The 24,606-nt window shown below is 47.6% G+C and overlaps 2 protein-coding genes across 3 annotated transcripts in view; one reads left to right on the forward strand and one right to left on the reverse strand.

Annotated features, from left to right (window-relative positions):
- The window catches only part of PLG (plasminogen), a 37,517-nt gene extending 23,176 nt beyond the window's left edge, over window positions 1-14,341 (forward strand). For both annotated transcript variants that reach the window (XM_080805711.1, XM_080805712.1), the window contains exons 11-19: window positions 1,796-1,983; window positions 3,113-3,261; window positions 4,142-4,235; window positions 6,318-6,438; window positions 7,386-7,460; window positions 8,032-8,172; window positions 8,901-9,007; window positions 12,448-12,593; window positions 13,926-14,341. In XM_080805711.1, the coding sequence (XP_080661837.1) occupies window positions 1,796-1,983; window positions 3,113-3,261; window positions 4,142-4,235; window positions 6,318-6,438; window positions 7,386-7,460; window positions 8,032-8,172; window positions 8,901-9,007; window positions 12,448-12,593; window positions 13,926-14,087 (1,183 nt within the window). In that variant the 3' untranslated portion in view covers window positions 14,088-14,341. The remainder of the gene's footprint in view (window positions 1-1,795; window positions 1,984-3,112; window positions 3,262-4,141; window positions 4,236-6,317; window positions 6,439-7,385; window positions 7,461-8,031; window positions 8,173-8,900; window positions 9,008-12,447; window positions 12,594-13,925) is intronic.
- A 625-nt stretch (window positions 14,342-14,966) lies between these two features.
- The window catches only part of SLC22A3 (solute carrier family 22 member 3), an 89,942-nt gene continuing 80,302 nt past the window's right edge, over window positions 14,967-24,606 (reverse strand). The window contains exons 8-11 of the mRNA XM_080806637.1: window positions 22,776-22,884; window positions 21,691-21,803; window positions 18,833-18,932; window positions 14,967-16,567 (exon numbers count right to left, since the gene is read on the reverse strand). Coding sequence (XP_080662763.1) covers window positions 16,507-16,567; window positions 18,833-18,932; window positions 21,691-21,803; window positions 22,776-22,884 — 383 coding nt within the window. The 3' untranslated portion in view covers window positions 14,967-16,506. The remainder of the gene's footprint in view (window positions 16,568-18,832; window positions 18,933-21,690; window positions 21,804-22,775; window positions 22,885-24,606) is intronic.

Genomic DNA, 24,606 nt, shown 5'->3' on the forward strand with positions numbered 1-24,606 from the left:
TGGGAACAAGGAAAAGAAATAAAGAGCCTGAAGTTTAGAAAGGAATCAGTACATCTGTCTTTATTCATAGACAACATAGATACAGAATCCTAAGGACAAATAAGTGAATTTTGTAAAATCAAAAGATACAAAAGGATATACAATGTCAGTATACAAAAATCTATTGTATTTCTGTACACCAGAAATTACTAGTTAGAAAAGAAAAATTTTAAAACAATATCATTGACAGTGGTATCAAAACCAGAATATTTAATGATAAATTTAACAAAGTGTGTACAAGAACTACATGCTACATACTATAAAATGCTGTTGAGAGAAATTTAAAAGATCTAAATAAAGATAGACTGTTTACAGCTTTAAAGAGTCAATACTAATTCTTACCAAATTGGATTTTGGATTCAGACTACATTCGAGCAAAATTCCCGTAGCTTTTTTTTTTCCCTTTTTTTCTTTCTGGAAAAAGAAACAAAATCTATATGCAAAGGACCTAGACTCACCAAAACAATCTATCAGGGAGGACTTACCCACCCTGATTCAAAGACTTAACTATAAAAGTACAGTAATCAAGACACAGAGGTACTGGCAGAAAGATACACAAGTAGAGAAAAGAACATTCCAAAAGCAGACACATGCTGTACCCTAAAATACCTGCAGTTCCGTCCCTGAATATTGACCTAGGGGAAATGAAAACATGGGTCCACAAAAATCCCTACCAGAATATTCATGGCAACTTTAGTCATAATAGCCCAAAACTGAAGATTGATTCAGGGTCCATCAATAAGAAAGTGAATCAGTCGTTGGGGGTGTATTCATACAATGGAATACTATTCAGCAATAAAAAGGAACAAGCTACTGATACTCTCAAATAGCACAGATGAAGCTCAGAAGTCTCACTGAGGAAAGAAGCCAGGACCAGAAGAGTATACACTATGTGAGTCTACCTATATGAGGTTCTAGAAGAGGCAAGTCTCCCGTAAGCTCTCAGCCCCTCTTGTGCACCCACACATCTCCCATTCTTCCTCCTTTAGTGTCATCTGCATTCCTCCATCCTATGTGGCTGCAGCAAGGTGGGGTATGGAGTGAGGGGAGGCTGGATTCCCCGTGTTCCCCCCTCCCTCCCCTTCCCCATCCCCTCATCTCCCCGGAAGGTGTCCTTCAGAAACACATCCTGCCCAGGAGCTGGTTTCCCAGGCAAGCTTCCATAAGTCTTTCAAAGCCCAAACCTACCTGATGGGATATTTACAGTATTTTCATGCTAAGTGCACAGCATTTTAGCAATGTTGGGGGTCAGTGGATGGAGGGGAGTGGTCTGAGAGCATCATCACACTGTCAGTCCTTCTCAGGGAACTAAGTTTTAATTCCAACTTACACAGCTCTGTGTACTCATACAGAGAGCGAGAGAGAGAGATGAACGTGCGTAGAAAAAAAAATGTAAAACGTGCACTTTAAATTCAATATTGGTCATCCCTGGGGAATGTATGTCCCACTCCGAGGGAAAGGAAGACATTTGGGTACTTTCATTTACACATTTTTATATTATCTCAGTTTTTATATGGAGCACATACTACTTTTGATGTTTTAAGTAAAAATTAGAATCTGTTTTAAATGTCCCCAGTTGTTCAGAAGCTGAGAACCCTCTGTGTTTGTCACATTGTATAAAAATTGGTACCCATGGTCTCTTTAATGGAAATATTTCCAAGTCACTTATTAACCCTCTGTTATAACAAAATGTGCGGGTACGGGGATGCCCCAGAAGATTCTCCACTTCTCATGGCCTGTGTTGTGGAATTTACAGCGGCTTGACCATGAACTACTGCAGAAATCCAGACGGTGACAAAAGCCCCTGGTGTTACACCACTGACCCATCTGTCCGCTGGGAGTTCTGTAACTTGAAAAAGTGCTTAGACACAGAAGAGAGTAACACCAACACCAACTCCCCGACTGTGCCCCAAGCTCCGAGTGGAAATGACCCTTCTGAATCAGGTGGGAAATCTGTGACCAGACCTGTAGACACGTGGGCATCAGGATGATAAGGGGTGGACCACGTTATGGAGGGAGAGCCCCTCCCCCCCCAGAGGGTCTGCCACGTGGAGACAAGCCTCAGGGTGCCATCGGGAGCCAGAGCTGCGACGGCTGGTGGCACGTGGGTGGGCTGCATTTTTAGAACTTGAAAACTAACCGGTTCTGAGCGATGGCTTCAATTTGAGCCTGAGTGGCTGGAGAGGTTGATCACGGCAGCGCGGGCCGGCACGGGAATCTGCTAGAACATTAAATCCTTGCCTCCCCTGTGGAGAACTAGAAATGGTGGATTTGGTTTTGAACGTGCGGAATCTCTTTCCTCTCTCTCTTGGTGAGACTGTGTGCTCCGTGCCCATCTGGGTGTCCTCCCTAGATAAGACTTGGGACGACCCGCCATGGTTTTCCCCTGTGCCTGCCCCACATTTGGCATGTGGGTAACCCCCTTACCCCAGTCCTGGCAAGCTCCGGGGTTGCAGGCCGCCCACCACAGCCCCCGCCCTTGGCAGAGAGGTTAGCCGACCCAGCGTTTGCATTTTGGATTTTCCAGATGGCCGTCAGAGCACTGGTGCCCTGGGTCCCCTAGGGGACCCGCACCATGTTCTCTGAGGGGTCTTGGGGAAGCCCCTTTCCCTAGGTTGGGGCAAGGGATGGGCTTGGAGAAGGAACCCCAGTCGTCTCTCTGTGAGCCCCTTCACCCCAAAGGGTGGAAACTCACAGCACAGCTCTAGCCAAAATACTATCTTATAAAAATTCTCTTCCATTTGCTCTTTTTACCCCACCCATGTTGAGGGTGAGGCGTTCGCGGGTCACCCGGCAGGTCCCGGCGGTGTCTGTCTGAGGTGACTCCTCCGGGGGCTCTGTCTTACCACTCAGCTCGTTATCAAAGTGACGATCTTCGTGTCCCAGTCAGAATTTCCACGCTAACATCTTGCCTTGCGATTATTTCCCAGGCAGTAGCGTTTCTGGTAACTTGGGCTCTCAGGCTGGGACCCCAGAGACTGTCATTTGAGAGTCCTAGTGCGGCTGCCGTGGCTCCCCAGCGTCCTGGGTCTGTGTCGGACAAGTCACCGTCCAGTTCTCCTTCCTCCCACAGACTGCATGTTCGGGAACGGCAAAGGGTACCGGGGCAAGAAGGCCACCACGGTTCTGGGCGTCCCCTGCCAGGAGTGGGCTGCCCAGGAGCCCCACAGACACAGTATTTTCACCCCGGAGACAAACCCACGGGCAGGTCTGGAGAAGAACGTAAGCCGCTTTGACTTAAACTCTATTTTGCCTCTTGCTGACCCATCTTTGCAAGCAGAATTGGCCCCGTGTCACGGCAAGTCAGCCCAGACCAGGCCTTGGTGGCGGCGGAGGGGATTGGGAGGGAGCTGGGGCACAAGCCTCCGTGGGACTGGCATCCGCTCGGCGACCGTGGTTGCACGGCCGGCACACCTCTGTGCCCATGACCGCTGTCCTCGGGCTCCTCGTTCTGTTTGCGTTTGGGACATTCCCTGCTTGTTTTTAGTACCGTGTGCTGTTTCTAGTTTCTTAGTCAAGGATGACCTTCATGACCTTTTAGTCAAATTTTTCTAGAAAAGGATATGGATGGGCCATGCGGACTCCACGCAGTAGGGTTTCCGCTAATCTCACACACGCTACGGGAAGGTTTACTTTGGGGGTACGTATGGGAAAGGAAAAGGGAGACATTGCCTCCCCGTGGCTTGACCCATGGAGTGTGCACAGTTCTTGGGAACAGTTTCTGAAGCAAGAGCGAAACAGGTGTCACTGGGGAGTAGATGGCTGATGTGAACCGGGGACAAGACGAGTCAGCCGTGGCCCGTGGTCCTCTCTCTCTTTCTCCCAGAGGCCCCCTGACACAGGCTGCTGGAGGGGAGGCCCCTTTATGTCACCTCTCCCTCAGGACCCCTCAGGTCCCCTCCTTCCAGGGGAGTCACTCACAGCTCCTTTGAACAAGCCGAGTCAAAAGCAGGAGTAGCTTTGCTCCCCACCTCAAAGAACTGGGAACGCTACCTTTCATCTTCTAAAGACAGCAGGGATGTGTTGTCAACACCTTCTCTGCCCTTCTCTGTCCCACTGCGCCTGGTGCCCTATACACCTGTCTTTTTTTTTCTTCCCCCAGTACTGCCGTAATCCTGATGGGGATGTCAATGGTCCTTGGTGCTACACGACGAATCCGAGGAAACTTTTTGACTACTGTGATATCCCTCAGTGTGGTAAGCTGCCTTCCTCTGTGTAAGGAAATGACTTCTCACATAAATGCAGCAGCACCTCCCAGATACGGATTTGCAGAAGGAGGGCTGAACGCTGAGCATCTCAGCTGGGCTGCCCTCTCTTCCTCACGGGCCTCTTGGATCTGTCCTCCTGGTGGCTCCACTTACTAGGGGGTCCCCCTTCCCTGACACCTTAAATAAAGGAGATACACAGTCCTCCAAAAGAGCAAACAGGTGATGCCATCGGCCTCGGGATGCTCTCACTGAGCTCTCCGTGTCCCGCGGGGGATGCTTGAGAAGCAAATTGAAGTCCCGCCCCTGGATCGAAAGCTCTCCCTTTCAGTGCCTGAGAAGTCAGAAAATGCACAAACACCATGAAACAGCTGAGCGTATAATGTACGTTGTAAACCTACAAATTGCCATCCTGAGGATTCAGTGAGAAGGAATGTCCATTTTTACTAAGCCCCAAATCTTTATCCTACGCTTACTATTCGTGACCCATACCTTACCCACAGAACTTAGAGAAAACGTGTCTGGGTTCTTTCCTCATTTCTCTTGAGATTTTCTGAGAGGAAGAAGCTTGGGTCAGGGAAAGGAGAAAAGTTTGGAATAACAAATCCATGGGTACTTCTGGAGAACGATGTAAGCTGCTTCGATTTGGACCCTGTGTTACTTTTCTGCTGACCTGACCTGTCTTCGCAAAGAGAACTTGTCTTGGTTCCAGAAAACCAGGCTGGACTTCTCTTTTGCACAGCTTGGTTGCAGATGCTTTTGTCTGCCATGTGGAGGGCTAGAGCGAGGGAGGGAGAAGCTTTAGCTGCAAAGGCAGTGTAGACAAGCAAGCAGAGGTGGTCGGGGAGGAGTTTGGGGTATGGCGGGGTAGAGCACAGGAGCTACTTTGCAGGGTTTGCACTTGGGCCACCCCTGGGTAGAGCAGCGGGGAGGAAGGGGAGGCCAGGGTCATGGGCAAGATTTCACTTGGCTCCTTGTCTGGATTTAGGGTGAGTTTAACTGCTGAATCCTTCTTGAGTGGCTGTTTTCTCTGTTCTGTAGAAGCTCTCTTGGTGGCCCCTTCATCTGAAAGGCCCTGAGTGGGGTTAGTGCCTCCCCTTCAGCTGGTCACTCCCAATCCTCCGCCCTTCCCCTTCTGGAACACCTTGCTGCCTCATCGCGGCCAGGTTCTCCATGCTGGACAGGCTGCTTGCTTGACAGAATTGACATTCCTGCCACGGGCACCACAGCTGGGCTGACACTCTTCGATTCCCATGGAGGAGAAGTACAGTAACTTCCCAGGGGCAGCTCTTGGCCACCACCAGATGCTCTAGTCTTCTAGAGGCTGGAGCTGTTTGGGCATTAGTGCGGGGTACCAAAGATGGGGCACGACCCCTATTGTCTAGGTGGGAAGGTAGGAGGTAGATAGAGCGTACGGGCAAGTGAACGTCATTCACCTCCCGGGGCACTGCCTTAGTCTTAGGAAGCTCCTGGAAGTCCTGTCCAGAAGCTGGCTGAGAGACGTTCAGGACAGTTAGCTCTGTTCCACACAATCACACACAAACACACACATGTATGCATATATGCACACACAGAGCTTCACATTAAAAAAATACCCATAGTGCCTTTTAGCAGAGATGACAACTATGATTTTCAGTCAACTTGATGTGGTTCAGGGGGCGATCATGATGACAAAGAAGGTGAGGAGGGTGATGGAGATGAAGACGGGAACCTAGATCTGTCACGTCGAGTCAGAATAATAATTGGTATCAGTCAGGTCCTCTGAACAAAGCTCCCACCCTACCACATATTTCTACCAATCTGCTTAGTCCCTCTCCTCCCCCCTCCCCTGCAAATAATACAGAAGTCCTTAGACTTTCCTGAAAGGAGAAGGTCCTGTGCTGTCTACTGTTACTTTTGAAACTTAGAATAAAATGTCCTTAAAGGTGATTAATGATCTCGCTATTTAGTTTGGGCTCTGAGATGTCAAAACCTCAGTGCTTTTGGCCGTGGCCCACTGATTTCTCTTGAGTTGCGTGACAGAATTGCTTTCCCTTCTTGAAATGTGACTCTTGTTTCCACTTTGTGGCGCAGCATCTGGTTCATTCGATTGCGGGAAGCCCCAGGTGGAGCCAAAGAAATGTCCTGGAAGGGTGGTAGGTGGGTGCGTGGCCAACCCACATTCCTGGCCCTGGCAAATCAGCCTTAGAACAAGGTAACGGTATTTCCAGAAATGGTTAGTTTCATTCTTCTGTGTAAGCCCCTTAAAACCTTTCTACGTCCAATCCACACAGCTGGGGGATCTGTACCTGCCTGTATAGTTGATCTTAGGAGGAAGGCAGGCTACAAAAATTTTTTAAATTATATTTTTCTAGGTTCTCTACCTTGACGATAGCCTACATTGGAGTAGTTTCCCTGATCTGGGCGGCTGTTGTCGAAATCTACAGATGGAGCGATTGACAGCACGTCCCAGTATTGCTGGGGAAGTGTTGAAGATGCTGGAGGGTTTTATAGCTGTCCTTTTTTTATTGAGTTGCCTTTCCTTTCTTTACCTTCCCATTTGTTAGCTCCTTGCTGTACAACCTTCACCTTTTACATATTTCAGATTCTTTCTTTTCCCAAACTGAGCTGTTCTCTGTCTCCTGACTGCTAATTACCCTGCCTGCTGTTGTTACGATAGGCTTCATGCAAGGCAGCTCACCCCATGAGGGTAAAATGAGAAGATTCCCAGGAATCACAGCTGTTTAGGGTCACACTTGGCTCCCTGGAGAAGAACTCATCAAACCTTGCAGAGGTCCTTTCATAAAGAAACAAAAGAGGCCTCAGGGGGATGATCCTTGGCTGATCACTTCTGTTGGAGTCGAAGGCCAGCAAGTCCAAACCGTGGACGTGGGCATCCTGTTTCCACCACGTGACTTTGCTCTCCTATGCACAAGCTGTGCCTGAGCCTTCCCCCGCCATCTAAAGGGTGGTGAGGATGAGACCTTCTGGAAAATCCACTGTTGAAGTCCAACTCAAAGTTCTGGGCATCCTGATGATGGGCTGGTAGCCTTTTCCGTTGGGAACATCAACATTATCAAAATCGAGTGAACTCTTCTTTCTGGCTTTCTGTACAACGTACCATCAGGTTCGAACTAAAATTCTGGCATGTTTTTCTTCTAGATTTGGAAAGCACTTCTGTGGAGGGACTTTAATATCCCCAGAGTGGGTGCTGACGGCTGCCCACTGCCTGGAGAGGTAAGTCTAGGGGACAGTGAATATGAGGACTTGTCTTAAAGACTCCCTGCCTCCCTCTACTTCTCCTTTCTCACTCTCCTCCTTCCCTCTTCCCTTCCCTTCCCTTTCTTTACCTTCCCCTTCCTCCTTCCCTCCATGGCAGTGACACTAGGGACCAAGAAACAGATGTGAAGGCTGAGGCAGAATTGCCAGGGCCATTGGATGAGGGAGGAGGGGAGCATTTCTATAGAGAATAAAGAAGGAAAACCCAGTTCGGTCGGTTTGTAGACCTGGGTCAGCGGCAGGAAGACTTGCTCATTGGGACAGGCATTGGTTCTCCTGAGATGGGTGTCTCTCCTTGTACTGACTTCACTATTGATTTCATTCTTCCTCTGTGGTTAGGCCAAAAGTGGCCCCAAGAGCATTCCTTCATGGCCAGATTTAGGTAAACAGTGAACTTCTTTCTTGCCACTCAGAGGTCACTGATTGTGGTCAGCCAAGTGGGGAGAAGACGGCATGTTTATGACTCAGAAGGGCACTTGATGAAGGGGCTGGCATGCTATTTTGTTCCTAATGTCACCGTCTTTCCTAGATCCTCAAGGCCTGCCTCATACAAGATCATCCTGGGTGCACACCAAGAATTCAAGCTCGAATCAGACGTGCAGGAGATAGAGGCGTCCAAGCTGTTCCTGGAGCCCACGCGTGCGGACATCGCCTTGATAAAGCTGAGCAGGTACGAGCCACCCATGCTCTTCACCCCAACATCCGTGAAGACATTCGTTCATGTTATGAAGAGCAATGTGACACGGGGTCGTGGGGGAGGGCGGGGATGGGGGCCATGAAAGGCAGGAGGGCTTTGGGGAATGGTGAAAGTCTGGCTCAGCCCCATTCTGCCATTCTGCCCCGTTCTGGCTGTGCTCTTGAGAAGAAGGCATCAGGATTCAGTTCCCCCGTGTGGAAAAAGAGTTACTCCCGAAACTCGCGCTTAATGTTCACTAGTCAGCAAATACACATTCACAATCAGAGAATTCTTCACGTCCTCCCGGCTGACAGTCCTCCTCTCAAGATGGTAATATGTTTGGTGGAAATCAGATGAAATGATGTATTTCAGGGCACTTAAAAAGCGACAGTACAAATACACACGGAGACATCCACACGCAGTTCACACACGCGAGTTCTTCTTCCTGTCCTTGTTTTTATTTTCCCTGTTGAAGTAGAATTTTATTAAGTCTGACAAAATGGTGAATTTGCTTATGTTACATAAAGTTAGTGATATTAGGAAACAGGTCCCAGTAGAGAAAGCGAAATGAACCGCTCTTTTGAGAACGGACCCATTTGGGTGAGTCAATAAAGCGCAGAGAACAGGGGCGTCGTGGCACCCTGTTGGGAGCGACCAGAGGGTGGATGGCAGAAGCGCCGTGGTCGGGCGGGCACCTGGAACCCTGGATCATTCTCTTTCAGCCCCGCCGTCATCACCTCAAAGGTGATCCCAGCTTGTCTGCCCTCCGCCAATTACGTGGTTGCTGACCGGACGTTGTGCTACATCACTGGCTGGGGAGAAACTCAAGGTGAGATCAGTCCTGTGACTCTCCCAGGAACTGGTTTAGTCTCCTTGAGAACATGTCCGTGTGTGCAAATGTCTGCTAGTGGTGAGGTCCGCCTTTCCTAACTTTGGCTGGGGTCCTGCCGAAGTCTCCGTAATCAGTCATTAAGGGACGTGGGTGAGGGACGGGGTGTGTTTCTCTGAGTCTCTTGGCCCATAAAGTCAATGTTAATATCACATCCCCATGTAAGGTCTGAAGCAAGCCTACAAATGGAGGCCGTTCGATTATTTTCCGTGGGAAGTTAGCCATGCCAAGCTCTCAGACACAGTGTGAAACAGGAATTCCTGTGAAGCTCGTCTTGCCAGATACCCACATGCCTGTCATATGTGTGGAGAGGCTGTCGGTGGTGGGACGGAATGACAGCTAGGGGAGAGGAAGACGGGTCCCAGTCCTAGGATGGTTTTCGTATTGGTTGCTGGGGTGGGCGTGAGAGGGGAAACCTTCACGCATAGTCCTGTGTTAGCTCCCCATAGTATGTTTTGGGGACCCCTTCTTCTCTGCAGTAGGCCCTCATAGTAATTACACCCCATCAGACACAGGCCTCGAGACGTTGTGAGCACGTCTTCATCTCTGCCGCACTTTCTCAGAAGGGTTGGTGAGGGCACAGAAGGGGAGTTGGGAGCCCTGAGAAGTAGTTCGGCCCCTGCCGCCCGCTGGGCACACCGGACCCGTCACCTTACCTCTTTGTGCCGTCTGGACCTGAAGAAAGTTGTGTGTCAAACCCGGGTTTTCAAATTGCGGTTTGCACGTTATTCTTTTGCATCCGCTTTCATTCAAGACAGGTCTTGTGGCTTTAAAAAAAGGTTTAAAACTACGGGTCTGAATCACTTCAGATTTGTCTTCCTCCTTTCCGCGTTTTTCCTACATCTGTAAAATCTCACCTCCTGGATTTTGCACGTTCCCCCCACCCCTTCTCTGTACTTCAGGAGCTGTGAGCATCGAGGAGTGAAGGGAAACATCGCAGATGGCGCTGTCCCTGTGGGGGGGACAGGCCCTTCCAGTGTTTCACACTTAAAATTAAACACCACAAACCCCTATGACTTTGATATGTTTGTTCCCATTTTGCAAATGAGGGATCCGAGGCTCCAGGGCGGGCAGGACAGTGTCCTGGGTAGCGCACGCACACAGCCCGTGTGTAGCTGGACCTCGAACCCCGGGGGGGGCCTGACCCCTCACAGCCCATCTGACGTTCCTTCCGTTCCACCCACACTTTGCAAACTACGGACCTGTACTGCGCTCCCCCATCCACCCTGGCCTCACCCTTGCAGCCACGGGGAGAAGACCGTTCTCAGTACGTTCCCAGAACCAGGAGGAATCCCAAAACAGAAATCAGGTCTTAACGGACTTTTGGGCAATAATCACATCAGATCAGTGTTCTTAGCTTCTCGGTGAGGTAAAAATTGGCCTGTTCTCCCGTTTGGTCTGCAGGCTTTCCCTGACTTTGATATTTCTAAGCAAGGTAAACGTCCAGGGCCAGGGGCTCATTCGGGTTAGCCCCTCATCCGCCGTCCGGGGGCGCTGTCAGAGCTCCTGCTTCCTGCTCCCCACCGGCCCTGACCTCAGGACCCCATTGCCAGGTCACCTTCAGCCTCCCGGCCCTTGGAGGCGCCATCTCCACTGTGGCCACACGATGGCAGCACTTCCGCACAGACCACCTCCATTTCCTGTCCACTTCGGTGGATTTTGTCACCAGAATCAGGATGTTCTCTCGCTCCGGAAGCAGAGGCAGGAGCAAGACACTTGGATATATGAACTCGCAGCCAAAGATTCTGAGAAGGCGGGTCCCTGCACGCATCTACTCAAGTCATGTATCCCCAACCCAGTGCTTCCTCAGGCCCTAGGGCAAGCCTCTCCTTCCCAAATGGGGGTCCTCTTACGTGCTTCTGTCAACTCCCGATTGAGTGCCAAGTTTTCCGAACTGAAGACAGCTTCCCAAATGTATCCAAAGTCTTTGGAGAAGAAATAGCACCGCATCCCTTGGCTGTTCCATGCTAGCAAAGATTTTTTTTTTTTTTTTTTGCAGAATGCATTAAAGTTGGGCTTGCAAAATTGGAAAATGGGATTATTTGTGAAAACACGGAGATATGCCCGGGGGTGTCTATCTGGGAAAGCAGCATTTCCTCTGGCTATTTTGCAAGTGTTCCATTTTGATTTGCCAAAGTGGAAAAAAAAAAAAAAAGCAGTTTTTCCTGAAAGAACAAATACCACAATTAAACTAAAGACATAGGAGAATGTTTACTTTTCCTAATTGGGAAAGAAATGCAAATTAGGAAATGAACTAGGACAATTTCCACCCATTATATTAGCAGGTATTTAAAAAATACTAAATACTCAGACATGGGGGGGTGATGTGGCCTTTTTTTTCCTAGTGAAATTTTACGCTGTCATACCCTTTTAGGAAATAATTTGGCAGTGTTCACTGGGAGCCCTAAATATGTCTATATAATTTATGGGAACTCAGAGCTAAGAAAATATTAAGGAATATAAATAAAATGCATGAACAAAGACGTGGAAAGTTGGAAGCCACTGTAGGAGCCTGGGAGTAGGGGAGTGAACAGTTGGGCAATGACGTCACAGACCCAAGTGCAAATCCCAGCTCCTCCACAGACTTGCTGCGTGATCTTGGGCAAACTGCACTGCCTGTATGGCTCCGCGGCATTTAGTATAGTCTCAGTGTTGTACAACCACCACCCCTGTTTGCAGAACACTTTCCTAACCTTAAAAGGAAACCCCCACCCCCGAAGCAGTCACTCCCCCATTAAATACTGATTATGAAGATTGCAGCATTCTAAGAAAGCCCTTACTATATAGCATTGTGTGAAAACAATCAGGATATAAAATCGTGCAATATAAGTAGAAGAAAAAAGCATCTAAAAGAGACTGAAAATGAATAGATGTTATAGTAACACTTATATTTCTCAATCTCTCTTTACATATTGAAAAATATGTTTTAAAAAAATATTTATTTATTTGACAGAGTGAGGTCTAGAGACCACAAGTAAGGGGAGCGATGAACAGGGAGCCTGATGTGGGGCTCAATCCCAGGACCCTGAGATCATGACTTGAGCCGAAAGCAGATGCTTAACCAACTGAGCCACCCAGGCGCCCCCCAAAATACTTCTTTATAGTTAAACAAAAATAACATGTATCCCCAGACACCATCAAGAAATATTAATTCCAGATTATTAAATCCAGGTCTTGGGAACATGAAATCTTACGTAATATCTGTATCTTCAAGGTTAAAATGAAAAGCATTCTGATAGTGTCTGGAACTGACTTCTTGATTTATACAACCTCATGGACAAACGAGATCTGTCACTGCTGCTCTGCTGTTCTGGAAGGTGTTCCCTTGTGGTCATGTTGGGGATCCCATATAACCATTTCTTTAATCTTTTTAAACACAGGCACCTTTGGTGCGGGGCTCCTCAAGGAAGCCCAGCTGCCTGTGATTGAGAACAAAGTGTGCAATCGCTATGAGTATCTGAATGGAAGAGTCAAATCGACAGAGCTCTGTGCTGGGAATCTGGCTGGAGGCACCGACAGTTGTCAGGTAAGCACCATGTCAGTCTCCAGGCTTGGCCTCTTAGATATTTCAGCCTCTGAATGGCAAATTCCGGAAGGCTTTACCAACTGCAGGCCACCGTCCAAATGCTACCCAGAAAGATTTTAGGTCTGTCCCTGCATCCGGATTGAGATCCCCGAAGGGGATTTCTTGGGCCCCAAGTTCCAGATGGGTGGTAAGGGAGGAGTTATGTACCATCACTGCCACAGCCCACGCGTCCTCTGGGGAGCTGGGACTCATGCGGTGGCCTTTCCAGCAGGGAGGCCAGGGAGGCTGTGAGACAAAGACCACTTTGCAATTGCTTTGGGGGTTTCATCTGCCTAAGAGAAGCCCCAAGGCGGGAAGGGATGAGTATAACATTCACAAGGGAGTTTCTCCCTGGGAACACTAAATGGTGTGGGGTTTTGATAAATACACTTTGTTAAGTACTGAATACAGTAGATACTCAAGTAATGTATTAATCAGTTCCTTTCTAATTGGAAGAGAATGTTCACATATTGGGTAAAGTTACATCTGGGTAACAGAAGGATGACATTCCATAATAAAAGGATGGTGGTTTATTTATTTATTTCTTTTTCTTTTTCTGTTTTGTTAATTAACATATAATGTATTATTTGTTTCGGGGGTACAGGTCTGTGATTCATCAGTCTTACACAATTCATAGCACTCACCGTAGCACATACCCTCCCTGGTGCCCTTAACTCAGCCACCCTATCCCTGGCCCCCCACCACCCAGTAATCCTGTTTGTTTCCTGAACTTAAGAGTCTCTTATGGTTTGTCTCCCTCCCCAGTCCCATCTTGTTTCATTTTTCCCCTCTTCCCCCCCAATGAACCCCCACCCTGCCTCTCAAATTCCTCATAATCAGAGAGATCATGTGATAATTGTCTTTCTCTGATTGACTTATTTCATTCAGCATAATACCCTCTAGTTCTACCCACATCATTGCAAATGGCAAGAGTTCATTTCTCTTGATGGCTGCATAGTATTCCATTGTGTATATATATACCACATCTTCTTTATCCATTCATCTGTTGATGGACATCTAGGTTCTTTCCATAGTTTGGCTATTGTGGACATTGCTGCTATAAACATTTGGGTGCACATGCCCCTTCGGATCACTACATTTGTATCTTTAGTGTAAATACCCAGTAGTGCAATTGCTGGGTCATAGGGTAGCTCTATCTTCAACTTTTTAAAGAACCTCCATACTGTTTTCCAGAGTGGCTACACCAGCTTGCATTCCCACCAACAATGTAGGAGTGTTCCCTTGCGGTTTAATCTTCACGTGTTTTTTTTTTCCCCCCCTCTCTCTGTATAGGGTGACAGTGGAGGGCCTCTGGTTTGCTTTGAGAAGGACAAGTACATTTTACAAGGAGTCACTTCGTGGGGTCTTGGCTGTGCCCGCCCCAATAAGCCTGGTGTCTATGTTCGTGTGTCAAGGTTTGTTACTTGGATTGAAGGAATAATGAGAAATAATTAAGTGAATGGGAGACAGAGTGATTCCCCGACGTATCTAGAAGCTGGAACACGGGTAGGGAAGTCGGCGTGCTCAGAAATCATCGACCGTAATCAAACTAAGACACTGTATTTACGCCATCCACTGCCAAACCTCAACGTATTTTAGTGTTGTCGTGGATAAGTTTTCCCCGCCCGTGGACTGTTGCATTCTGTAATAATAAAGTAACACATCTATAACATTTGTTGAAAATAAACTCTGTCCTTCCTTTGATTTAATTTTTTTGAACTTCATTGTTTTCATGCTCTTCGTTTACCCTACCAGTTTTAAATAGTGTACCTCTCGCAGACTTAGGTGATTTCTCTCTTTCTCGTTTGGCATAGTTGCAGAAAAGAACCAAGAAGCCTGTAAGACCATAGGGAAGGGAACAGAGAAGTCCCAGTAAATCACCCATATATTTACCTTGTCTGCGAAAGATGGCTTGACATACATCTTTTAAGGTCTTTATCCTGGCACTGAGACGAAGGGACGAATGTTTTCAGAGCTGCAGCATGTACGGGGAGTCATGAGAACAAATTCTATTCTTGGGAATGAAATCTGTTACTGATGACTTGACTTGAGCCCAGCACAGGGGATGCTGGGCAGAAAGCTGTACGCAGTGCAGGGAACGGGCATTACAAGTGTAATACAAGACCGGCAGAGAGGCTGAGTGCTCTTCTGGGTCACGTCTGAATCTAGGAATGGGACCAAGAGCCCGTGAAGGAACAACGAACATAAATTGAAGGTGGACGGCTTAATTTCCTTCACTAATTGGCTGCCCAGATAGGAAATACGCACTGTCACGTGGGGACAGTTTTACCGTGACAGCTTTCAGAAGGAAGAGGGAGAAAAGACACCGAAGTTACTTGACAATTGAAAACTCTTTATTGTTACCAGAACCAAAATACCAGCTCAGAGTACAGCTCCAAGGTGAGCGTATCAAGGAGGAACAGTCATCTTACAGCAAAGAGGGATGCAAAGAGAGCGAAAACGTGCGCACCCGCGGATAAGGGGTGACTGCGGCGTGAAGTCCTCAAAGAGTGGTGCTTAGTTCACTGAAAAATCAAACATTCATACTCAGTTCCGTTGTGCTTTAAGGATTAAAATCTTAGTTTGCAATTGGCACCCACATTGTACATATTGTCGTGTTCGCGTAGGATTTTCTTCTTCGTTGGCAAGATTTCCCTTGGTGCCCGTTTTGTCTGTTCACACAAAATAGTTCATTAAAAAAATCTGCATGAGATCATACTGAGTCTGAAAATACAAGAAATGTACCAGATAAAGCAGAACAACAGAAAAAAGAGAGCATATTTGCATGGAAGCTCCGCATTTCAAAAGTCTCCGTAACAAAACAAAGATCAGATCCCTCCTATTACTGTCTATGACATCACTTACAAAGCTTCTGCTAATTCTTTTATGCGTGGATATAATTGACCTTCCTTTTAAATTAAAATGTAAGCTTCTTCCCAAGACAGGTTAAAAGGGTCAAGATTGAAAAGGGTCAAGATGGAACAGTCCATGTTTTTCACTCTTGGCCACGGGCAGCGTCCTAGAACTGAACTCAACACATACAAGATAAATAACCCTTTAAGATAAAAATTAAGACCCATGAAATCATAGCCCATGCATTTCGTTCTGTAAAGAACCGAGTGCGTGGCTTCAGATGTTCACTAAGGCAGGACCCAAACTATCCCCAATCATCGCATGCCCAAAACCGATGGAAGAAATAATAGAGCCAAATCCTGGAATTGGACGGAGGGTTTGTTGCTAATTACGGAGTCAGGCTTGAAGATGCTGGCAAGCCCAGATGCCACAGTGGCTTACAGAGCTCGAAGCAAGAAGAGAAAGGAAAGGCTCAGTATCATGTGGCCCAAGGTTCTTCAATTCAGCCTCTTTGTGAACAGGATTTCCAGATCTTCAACCTCCCCACAATCTTCAGAGCTCTCAGGTCGGGGCTTTAGTCCCTCGCTCAGATCTGATGAACCCATTGCTGCATCCCGTTTCCAGATCCCCACTTGGCAACATCTTGCCTGCGTGGCGGAGGGAGCAGCCATGAGGATTCAGGGAAGGCTTCTCTGGTCTCTCACTGACTGGGTCGGAGACACTGCTCCAGCTTCCAAGGAAAACTCAGGAGGCGACGTCCACACAACAGGCTCTTTTCTTTGCTAAACCAGCCACACCCCGTGTTCCCAGAAACGTCAACAGCACTCTAAATCCTAACTCATCCCACATTATATAAAAATACTCTGGGTAGTTTGAATGTCTTTGTACAGTACGACAAACACTTGGAGCCACACGGCACGACGTAGCTGAAACGGACACACACACGTGTCTGCAAGGCACATCGGTTCCTCGGGAGAGGTCAACCCAAAGAGCTCCTTCCTTTCGTCTTTGGCAGCGGGCCTCAAAGGTGAGAGCTGGACACTTGAGTTTTCTTTTTCCTGCCACATTTATAGGAATATGGACTATCAAAACAAGGAGAAAACAGAAAGTCCTTATGAAATATCGGACAACTCATTCCAACAGTTTTCTTGCTACTACTCAACATTACAGCTGCTTTTCATGAAACACACTCATGCATAAACACGCAATTCAAAGGTAGTGAAAGTGACGGTCTTCTGGGTTTTTCTTTTTTTTTTTTTTTTTAACCTGTTTTCCGTCGCTAGGCAGGGGTTAAGTAGCATTGCAACCATCTACGTTCTTTTGTGACAGGACGGGATGCCACCCACCGTGACATGGCCCCCAAGCTCGAATACAAACCAAGCAATTGTCTAGGAAGACACAGTTAGCAAAAGGTTCCTCTTTGCTGGAGGAGGCAGCACCTTACAACGGTATAACGCACAAGAGGAGTCCACACAGTTTTAACACCTTTTATACATTTCTTAATTTTGATCGGCAAAATGGCAAGATCTTAAAGAGAATCTTCCATCTCACTCCGAATTTCAGGTAGCATTGTTCTAGGGTGAAAACAGGTAGAGCTTTGGGTGAGAAATAAGCCATTATTCGTCACTCGATTTCCAAACAAGCTGCAGAATCTGTTTGGATGACTTCCTGGGGCAAATGTCCCCTTGTCCTCTGACTGGCCAGTCCTATTATAAGTCAGCTGGTAAGAATGAGCTGATGGTTTTATTTTAAATACACTAAGTTTTTCCTAGGAAAGTTCTGGGATCATATAGGCACTTAAAAAATGTCAGCATCTACTCTGTCCTCCATCTACAAGTGAAACGTGCCATGAAGTTATTCACAGTTCAGTCTTCTTACAAATATTTTTGATGCAATATTTTTTAAAGTTCAGGGATCCACATCCTCAATTTCTAGGTCTTTATTTAGACAACTGATTTTATTTTAAAAGTTAGCTGTTACATTATTTTTTGAATTATGCAGATAATACAAGGCCATGGGTTGTAATTAGAAAATAAATAATACAAAAGCCTACAGAGTGTAAAAGTGATGTCCTCTTCCCAATTCACTTCTACCTTCAGCGGGTCTATATTACAATATTAGATCTTTTCCTACACATTCTCATATCCGTATCTTCTCTTCCTCTTTTTGTTATGAAGCATTTTAAGCAGAGGAGATTAGCATTTGTGTTCTGTGAATTTTTGTTGATATAATTCTTCATGTTTATGTACTGGCTGGGTATTAACTTTTCTTGCACAAGAGTTAGATGCTCTTCTCTCTTTCATAATCTCTCCCTCTCTCTCCTTCCCAGTCTTCTACCTGTTTCCTTTTACCCATCCATCCACCCATCCACCCATCCACCCATCTGTCTGTCCATCATCTCTCTCTCTCTTTCCATCCCCTCTCCCTCCATCTAGCTACAGAGAGAGGTTCCTATTGTTTTGATTTTTTTTTTAAGATTTTATTTATTTATTTGACAGACAGAGATCACAAGTAGGCGGAGAGGCAGGCAGAGAGAGAGGAAGGAAAGCAGGCTCCCTGCTGAGCAGAGAGCCCGATGCGGGGCACGATTCCAGGACCCTGGGATCACGACCTGAGCCAAAGGCAGAGGCTTTAACCCACTGAGCCACCCAGACACCCCGCTGATTTTTTAATAATTACTATAACATATTGTTTAGCAACTTTTCACTTTGTGATCCATCTTGAAGACCTTACCATGTCATTCCACACAGATACATCTCAATTCTTCTAATCTCGATATAGTAATCCACACCATGAACACATTAGCATTTCCATCATCAGTTTCCTACTGATGCACATGTAAGTTATTTCTACTTTCTTTTAGATGTCCTTTCCTTTAGATTGTTTCTGAGTTTTAACACCTTATTTAGAAATGTTTCCCTCTTCCTAACCACATTTAAAAAACAATACACATTCTTTTATGGTTCTTCCCTTTTTATATTAACCTATCTTTTCTTTCCCCCAAAGATTATTTATTTATTTATTTGAGAGCAAGAGAGAGAGAGAGAGAGCAAGAGTCAGAGAGAGAGCACGAAGCAGACTCCCCACTAAGCAGGCAGCCTGATGCCGGGACTCCACCCCAGGACCGTGGGATCATGACCTGAGCTGAGGCCAGACACTTCACCAACTGAGCCACCCGGGCACCCCTTATGTTAACTTCCTAAATCAACTTTGAGTTTTCTGCCTAGGATTGAGTTGGTAATTGATATTACTCCCCTCCCCATGAGTGTTCCATTTTCTCCACGTATTTTTCCCCAGGAGTTTGAAATGCTGCTTTTATTTAAGATGCACTGAAATTCATACGATACCTGCCAAGTTTTTCTACATCATCCACTGTTTCTGGCAGGGCAATACCCTTGGTTTCTGGCAAAAGCATCACGAGCCCACCACAGACGGATGCCAGGATACCTAGGGAACAGGGAACGGCGGCAGAGCATCAGGAAGGCGCGGCCAGCGACCCCCGTCCCGTTGCCCCTCCCTGGCCACCTTGCAGCAGCTGCGCTCACTCACTGCAACCAGCCCTGGCCAGCCGCACCCCTCGGGTCACCCTAACCAGCTCTCCAGCTCTCCTCTGCCGCTCTGGGAAGTGTTCCCTCCCTTCCTCGGCGCCGGGCAGCCCCACCACGCCAGCACTCTCGGGCACAACCATTCCTTCGCTCCCCAAACGGTCACTTAACGGGTGCCTCCGTGCTGACCCCTCAGAGAAGGTCCCACCTTCTGCCTCTCGGGGAAATGGCAGCCACCAGACAGGCATCCCCCCCCCCCCGTTTCCTTTTCCCGGCCAAGAGCTTTACTGCCTGCTCCCCCCACCCCCTTCCTTACTGGGTCACGTCACACAGTCTGACTTGTGCCCGCTGCAGCCCGCCGCCATCTCTCGGAGTCTTTCGGGCTCCTCCACGGGGCCAGGAACCCTCAGGCTGCAGCTGCTGGAAGCACCAGATGGACGCGAGCCTCTCACCGGCAGGGGCCCTTCCCCCCACCCCGCGGGGTCCTCCAGTTACCACCCCGGCCTTTGCTGGTCTCTGGAGCTGAAATTCGGGAAGCGTCCTCCCCTACTCTGTCCACTTAGGCTGGTGAATGTTGACCGACCAGCCCTCCGGAAGATAAAGCCCCAACGCGTAGCATCTGCCAATTTCCATGGTGCACGGACTCTCCCCGGGGACACCCCAAGCTAGTGCCCCGACGTCACCACACGAAGCGCTGGGAAGGGCCGTGCAGTGACGCCCCGTGTCTGGCGTTTCCTTCAGAAAGATACACTCGGCAAAACACCTGAAGAACACCCGCAGGTGAGACCTAGATGGGTTCTGGGTATTTGTTACCTGTTTTTAACCTATTTGATGTATGTGTTTTAATAATGGCTAAGGTAACCACTGGGCTCCAACACTCCTGAAAACTTCACAACTGGCCTTGGCAGGTGGGTGCCACCGGCTCGAGCACCAGCACTCACCGCCGCGAGCCAGGCTTCGCCTCTGCCTGCTCTCTCTTGCCCCGAGCTCCTGCCCTGCTGCCGTCAGCTCCAGAGACACAGGCTCTGCTTCTGGGGCCTGGAGGTCTCCCCCTTTCCCAGCCGGGAGCCCGGCCTCACACCTTCCTCTGGCTCAAGCAAGCCCGCTCAGTCATCCCTCTCACTGGTTTTACTTTATTTCTCGAATCTCTCCATGCCCAGCACTCCCTGTGTCATCCCCTTGGCCCCGCTGCCATGAGCCTTTACCTGATTAACTGGCTGACGACCGGCACTGTCCCCGTCCAACCTACTGGCGGATGGGCCATCAGAGCCAGCCTTCTAAAATGCAAACCCAGCACTGTCAATCCCAGCTTAGAGCTCTTAGCTTCCACGATTGTTTGGATAAAGAGCAAACCGCAGGACTAGGAAGACCACGATCTGGCTCACGCCTGCCTCACAGCTTCACCTCCCTCCCTGGCCCCAGCGCACACACTGTCTCTGTCCTCTAACTGGCCTTCCCACTGCCTGGAGCCCCGGCCACACTCCCCACGTGGCCAATTTCTACTCGTCTCCGATCTCAACTAGACATCCTTCCTTCCTCTTTGGCTCAGGCAGGTGGGGAGTCCCTGTGTTATGCTCCCCCAGTGCCTCTGCTCTCGGTATTTATCACACTGTGATGTGACCGAGGGTTTGGAAGTGTGGCTCTCTCCCTGGCCGAGACCTTGAACCACTGGACTCCCCAACCATTTGGTCTTGGTTGAACAATGGCACCCTTTGCTTTTCCATGCTGGCCGCAGAATCGACACTGAACTAATTTTTCAGATCCCATGAAATAATTTGGAAATAATCTTGTGCTGAATTTGGTGGTGTCAAGTGGTTAGAAGCTTTACTATCCCTGGCTAGCACTGTTGGGAATTTTGCGTTACTCAGGATGTATGGCCTCATGGACTCGATATTTTCATTATAATTTAAACTGCAGAGCAACACGTGAAAAACATAAAACATTCTCTACCAGGAGTGAGGACATGGAGGTGGTGGAAAGAGACGTGAGAAAGAGACCCCCCGGTCCTTCCTTGCCAAGGAGGGCAGAGGCGGGTATGAGACCCAGGCAGCAAGCTTGGAACAGCACCTGAGAAGCACTGGACTGAATTATCCTGAGCCCCTGCCCCTAAACTTTGGTTCTATCCCTTCGTGCGGCCTGTGGAGGTTGGAGTGGGAAGGAGGGTATGAACCTGAGGGCCAGAACAGAGGTTACTGGGTACTCTGGCAAGGGATTCTGTGTCCTCTGTTCTTCCTACACAGCAAGGTCTGCATCAAAGCAAACGAAAATGTGATCTCAATAGATACAGAACGTTTAAAACTATAATCCGATTTGAGGCTTATTTTGAAACAAATGGAAGGTCTGAGTTCATCCACTGCAAATTATTGGCTCTGTTCCCCAATATCATAAGACTTTTAGAGCACTGGACTTTAACTCAGAACCTAAACAAAGAAAGCCAAATTGTACATGACTCATCATGACCCTTTGATAGAAAATAAATTAAAAGCATTTAGGCTTTCACATTGCCATGTAATCAGATGGGATACTCAAAACTCAAGCAGCTGTCTTTAAAAAATTAAATGATCTCCTTAATAGCAAGCAGAATAATCACCATCGAGTTCTAGTAATACAGGGAATACAGATGAACACATTTAGAAATAATGTATAAAACGAGTTCTTACCAAAGATGATAAGAGGTAGTTCCAGCCAAACGGCCGCCAGCCGAAAGAGCAGAAACGGGGCTATGATTCCCCCAAAATCACATAAACCTGAGCAAAGAGAAACTCCAAAGTTTCTGTAGAGTAAAAAAAATGGTTTTAAATAAAATATATTTAACTATATTCAAGATAAGAAAAATATTCAGATATACAAGTAATAAATTTTAGTAATATTTCCCACTTCTATAGTTTTTTTTTAAATTTTGTTTATTTATTTAACAGAGACAGAGAGAGCGAGAGCGCGCACGAGCAGGGGGAACAGTGGCAGAGCAGGCGGGGGTGGGGGGGAAGCAGACCCCCTGCCGAGCGAGGAGCCCGATGTGGGACTTGATCCCAGGACCCTAGGATCATGACCTGAGCTGATGGCAGTCATTTAACCGACTGAGCCACCCAGGCATCCCCCATTTCTACAGTTTTTAATTCTGAAAATGGCTATTCCTCCCATATTCTAAGCAAATCGTTTCCATTCTGCCCCATTTCACATCTGGGCAAAAGCTGAGTCACAGCGAAGACCGTGGGGTGGAAATCCTCCCACCGACGTCTCACTCCCCAGCCCACTCGGCGATGCTGATGAGGTGACTTGACTCCCTCACCTGACAGTGAGGTGTGCCCACGAGTATTCCCCCAGGGAAGGAGGCCGATTTGCAGCCCATGCACACTGTTTCACTCTGTCCTGCGTTATTAAATCAGCGGCTCACCGCGGCAAGACAGGGAGTGTGGCCAGAACAGAGGCTGTAGCCTTTGAACAGGATGACGCTGATGCGGACAGTTTTAACCCACATCTAAGCAAGTACTGTAATCAGATTATCTGATCCCACAAAACCACAGCCGGGTATAAAGATACTGGTACGGGAAATACTTCTATCAAAAAAATGCGGAACGTAGCAATGCAGAAAGTAGCCCTAACTCAAAGCACATCTTCTTTCCTGGCTGAATTCAGCCTGGGCTAACATATCACCCAGTTAAGGAAACAATTTAATGGCTTTGAACTCAAAACGTTTGGCTGCAGAATTACTTAGGAGAAACAATGACATATAGGTTGGAATTACCGTAATGTTGTTGGGTACAATTCTGAATTTACCAAATAAACAATTTCAAAGGCCATGGTTATCCCTAGTCTTCCCAGGGTAGCAACTGTGGTTCTCAACCAGGGTATTCCTGTGAACACAGAAAATTTGGAAGGAAAGAGTTAGGGGTCTGCTTTCAATAAAATATCACAAATCAACAGAAGGCATTTGCTTAGAGATTTTCCCAGGCCCTAAGTTTTTGCCAATTTAAAGCAAGAATGACAGATACCTCCAAATATTGTAGCCAAAAAATTTTTTTTCAAGATTTTATTTATTTGACAAAGAGAGAGAGACAGCGAGAGAGGGAACACAAGCAGGGGGAGAGGGAGAAGCAGGCCTCTCGCTGAGCAGGGAGCCTGATGCAGGGCTCCAACCCACGACCCCGGGATCATGACTTGAGCTGAAGGCAGAAGCTTAATGACTGAGCCACCCAGGTGCCCTCTCATAGCCAAATTTTAACAGCAACAACCACCAGGATGATAGCTAATATTTAGTGTGCTAGTCGCCTTTCTGAGCAGGGTTAGATGGTGGGAATACAATTCAAGAACCATTTCTTGAATGGCCACTAGGCTGAAAACAGTGTTCCAGGCATTGCTTTCCTAGAGGGCCTGACTGCCCCGGGTGTCTGTCTGGAAGGTGGTCTTCACTTGGGCCTTGAGAACCATTACCGCAGCCTGGTGCCCATCTGTCCTCTCTCCGTTCCCACCCCTAGTGACAACACACAGCATAGCTGTTCCTGCCAGACCAGGAGAATTCTGGACATGAAGCTGGTGTTGGTTTCTGAAGGCCAGCCAAGGCTTTGAGGACCAGAACCTTTGGAAGGGGACACCTATGCCTTGTGTTATCACTAGAGTGTATGTCTCCCATCTTGCTTCTTCCCCCAAGAAATCACCCAGAGGAGACGGCTTCTTAAAAATTAGTTGGTTCCTTCATTTAAAAATGAACTGTTTTAGGGCTGCATTGGTTATATGAGGAAATTCTCCTTTTCTCCACAGCAACTAGTGGAAAAAGCCAAGTGTTCCTCATTACATATTTTCTTTCTTTCAAGGTTTAAAGGAAGAAGGAGTAAACCATTTTGCCCTACAAAGTCAGTGCTCTAAATCTCTTAAGAGTTGCACAGTTTATGCCCTCCTCCTTCAGTGGACACGGGTGTGAGGACTTATGACCTCACAAATAGGCACGAGTCTGTTCTCCAAAGTGAAGCGAAGGATGTTCTGACTTCCATCTTTGAAAAGGAAACCTTTCCCTTTTACACTCATACTCATGCTCACTCAGCACTACACGGCTCTCTTATGTCCGAGAAGAATTATTGCCTCTTCGTGGAAAATGATTTTATTTATTTTTTTTAGTGGACACCTAGGCATGAATGCAGAGGAGGACAGAAGAGAATCAAGATCAGTAGATGGAAGGGCGTTCTCTGCAGAAGAGTCAACAAAGAAAAAAAAAACCCGAAAACTCACTAAATACTACATTGCCTAGGAGGGCAAGCACAGAAAAAGTTTAAGATCGTTGCTGGGAGGCTCCAGCTTATGACTACAACGTTGCGTTTTGCTTGCACACTGGCTGAGGACATCCTGACGGACTTGACGTTTTTCCCGGATGACAGCATCTGCAGCGCTCCCGTATCAACAGCTCCATCAGGGGCTGAGGAATATCAGCCTTGTGCCCATGTGCCGGGCTGCCATCTGCTCGGGCACGGAACGGTTGTAAACATGTGTTTTATTTAGGCTTTGCCTTCTCACGGAGGCCAGGGAGGGGGACCAGGAAACGCATTCCACCCCAGGCTTCAATGAGCAGGTGGTACGGTGCCAGG

Source organism: Martes martes (assembly GCF_963455335.1).
Source record: "Martes martes genome assembly, chromosome: 6".
Lineage (NCBI taxonomy): Eukaryota > Metazoa > Chordata > Mammalia > Carnivora > Mustelidae > Martes > Martes martes.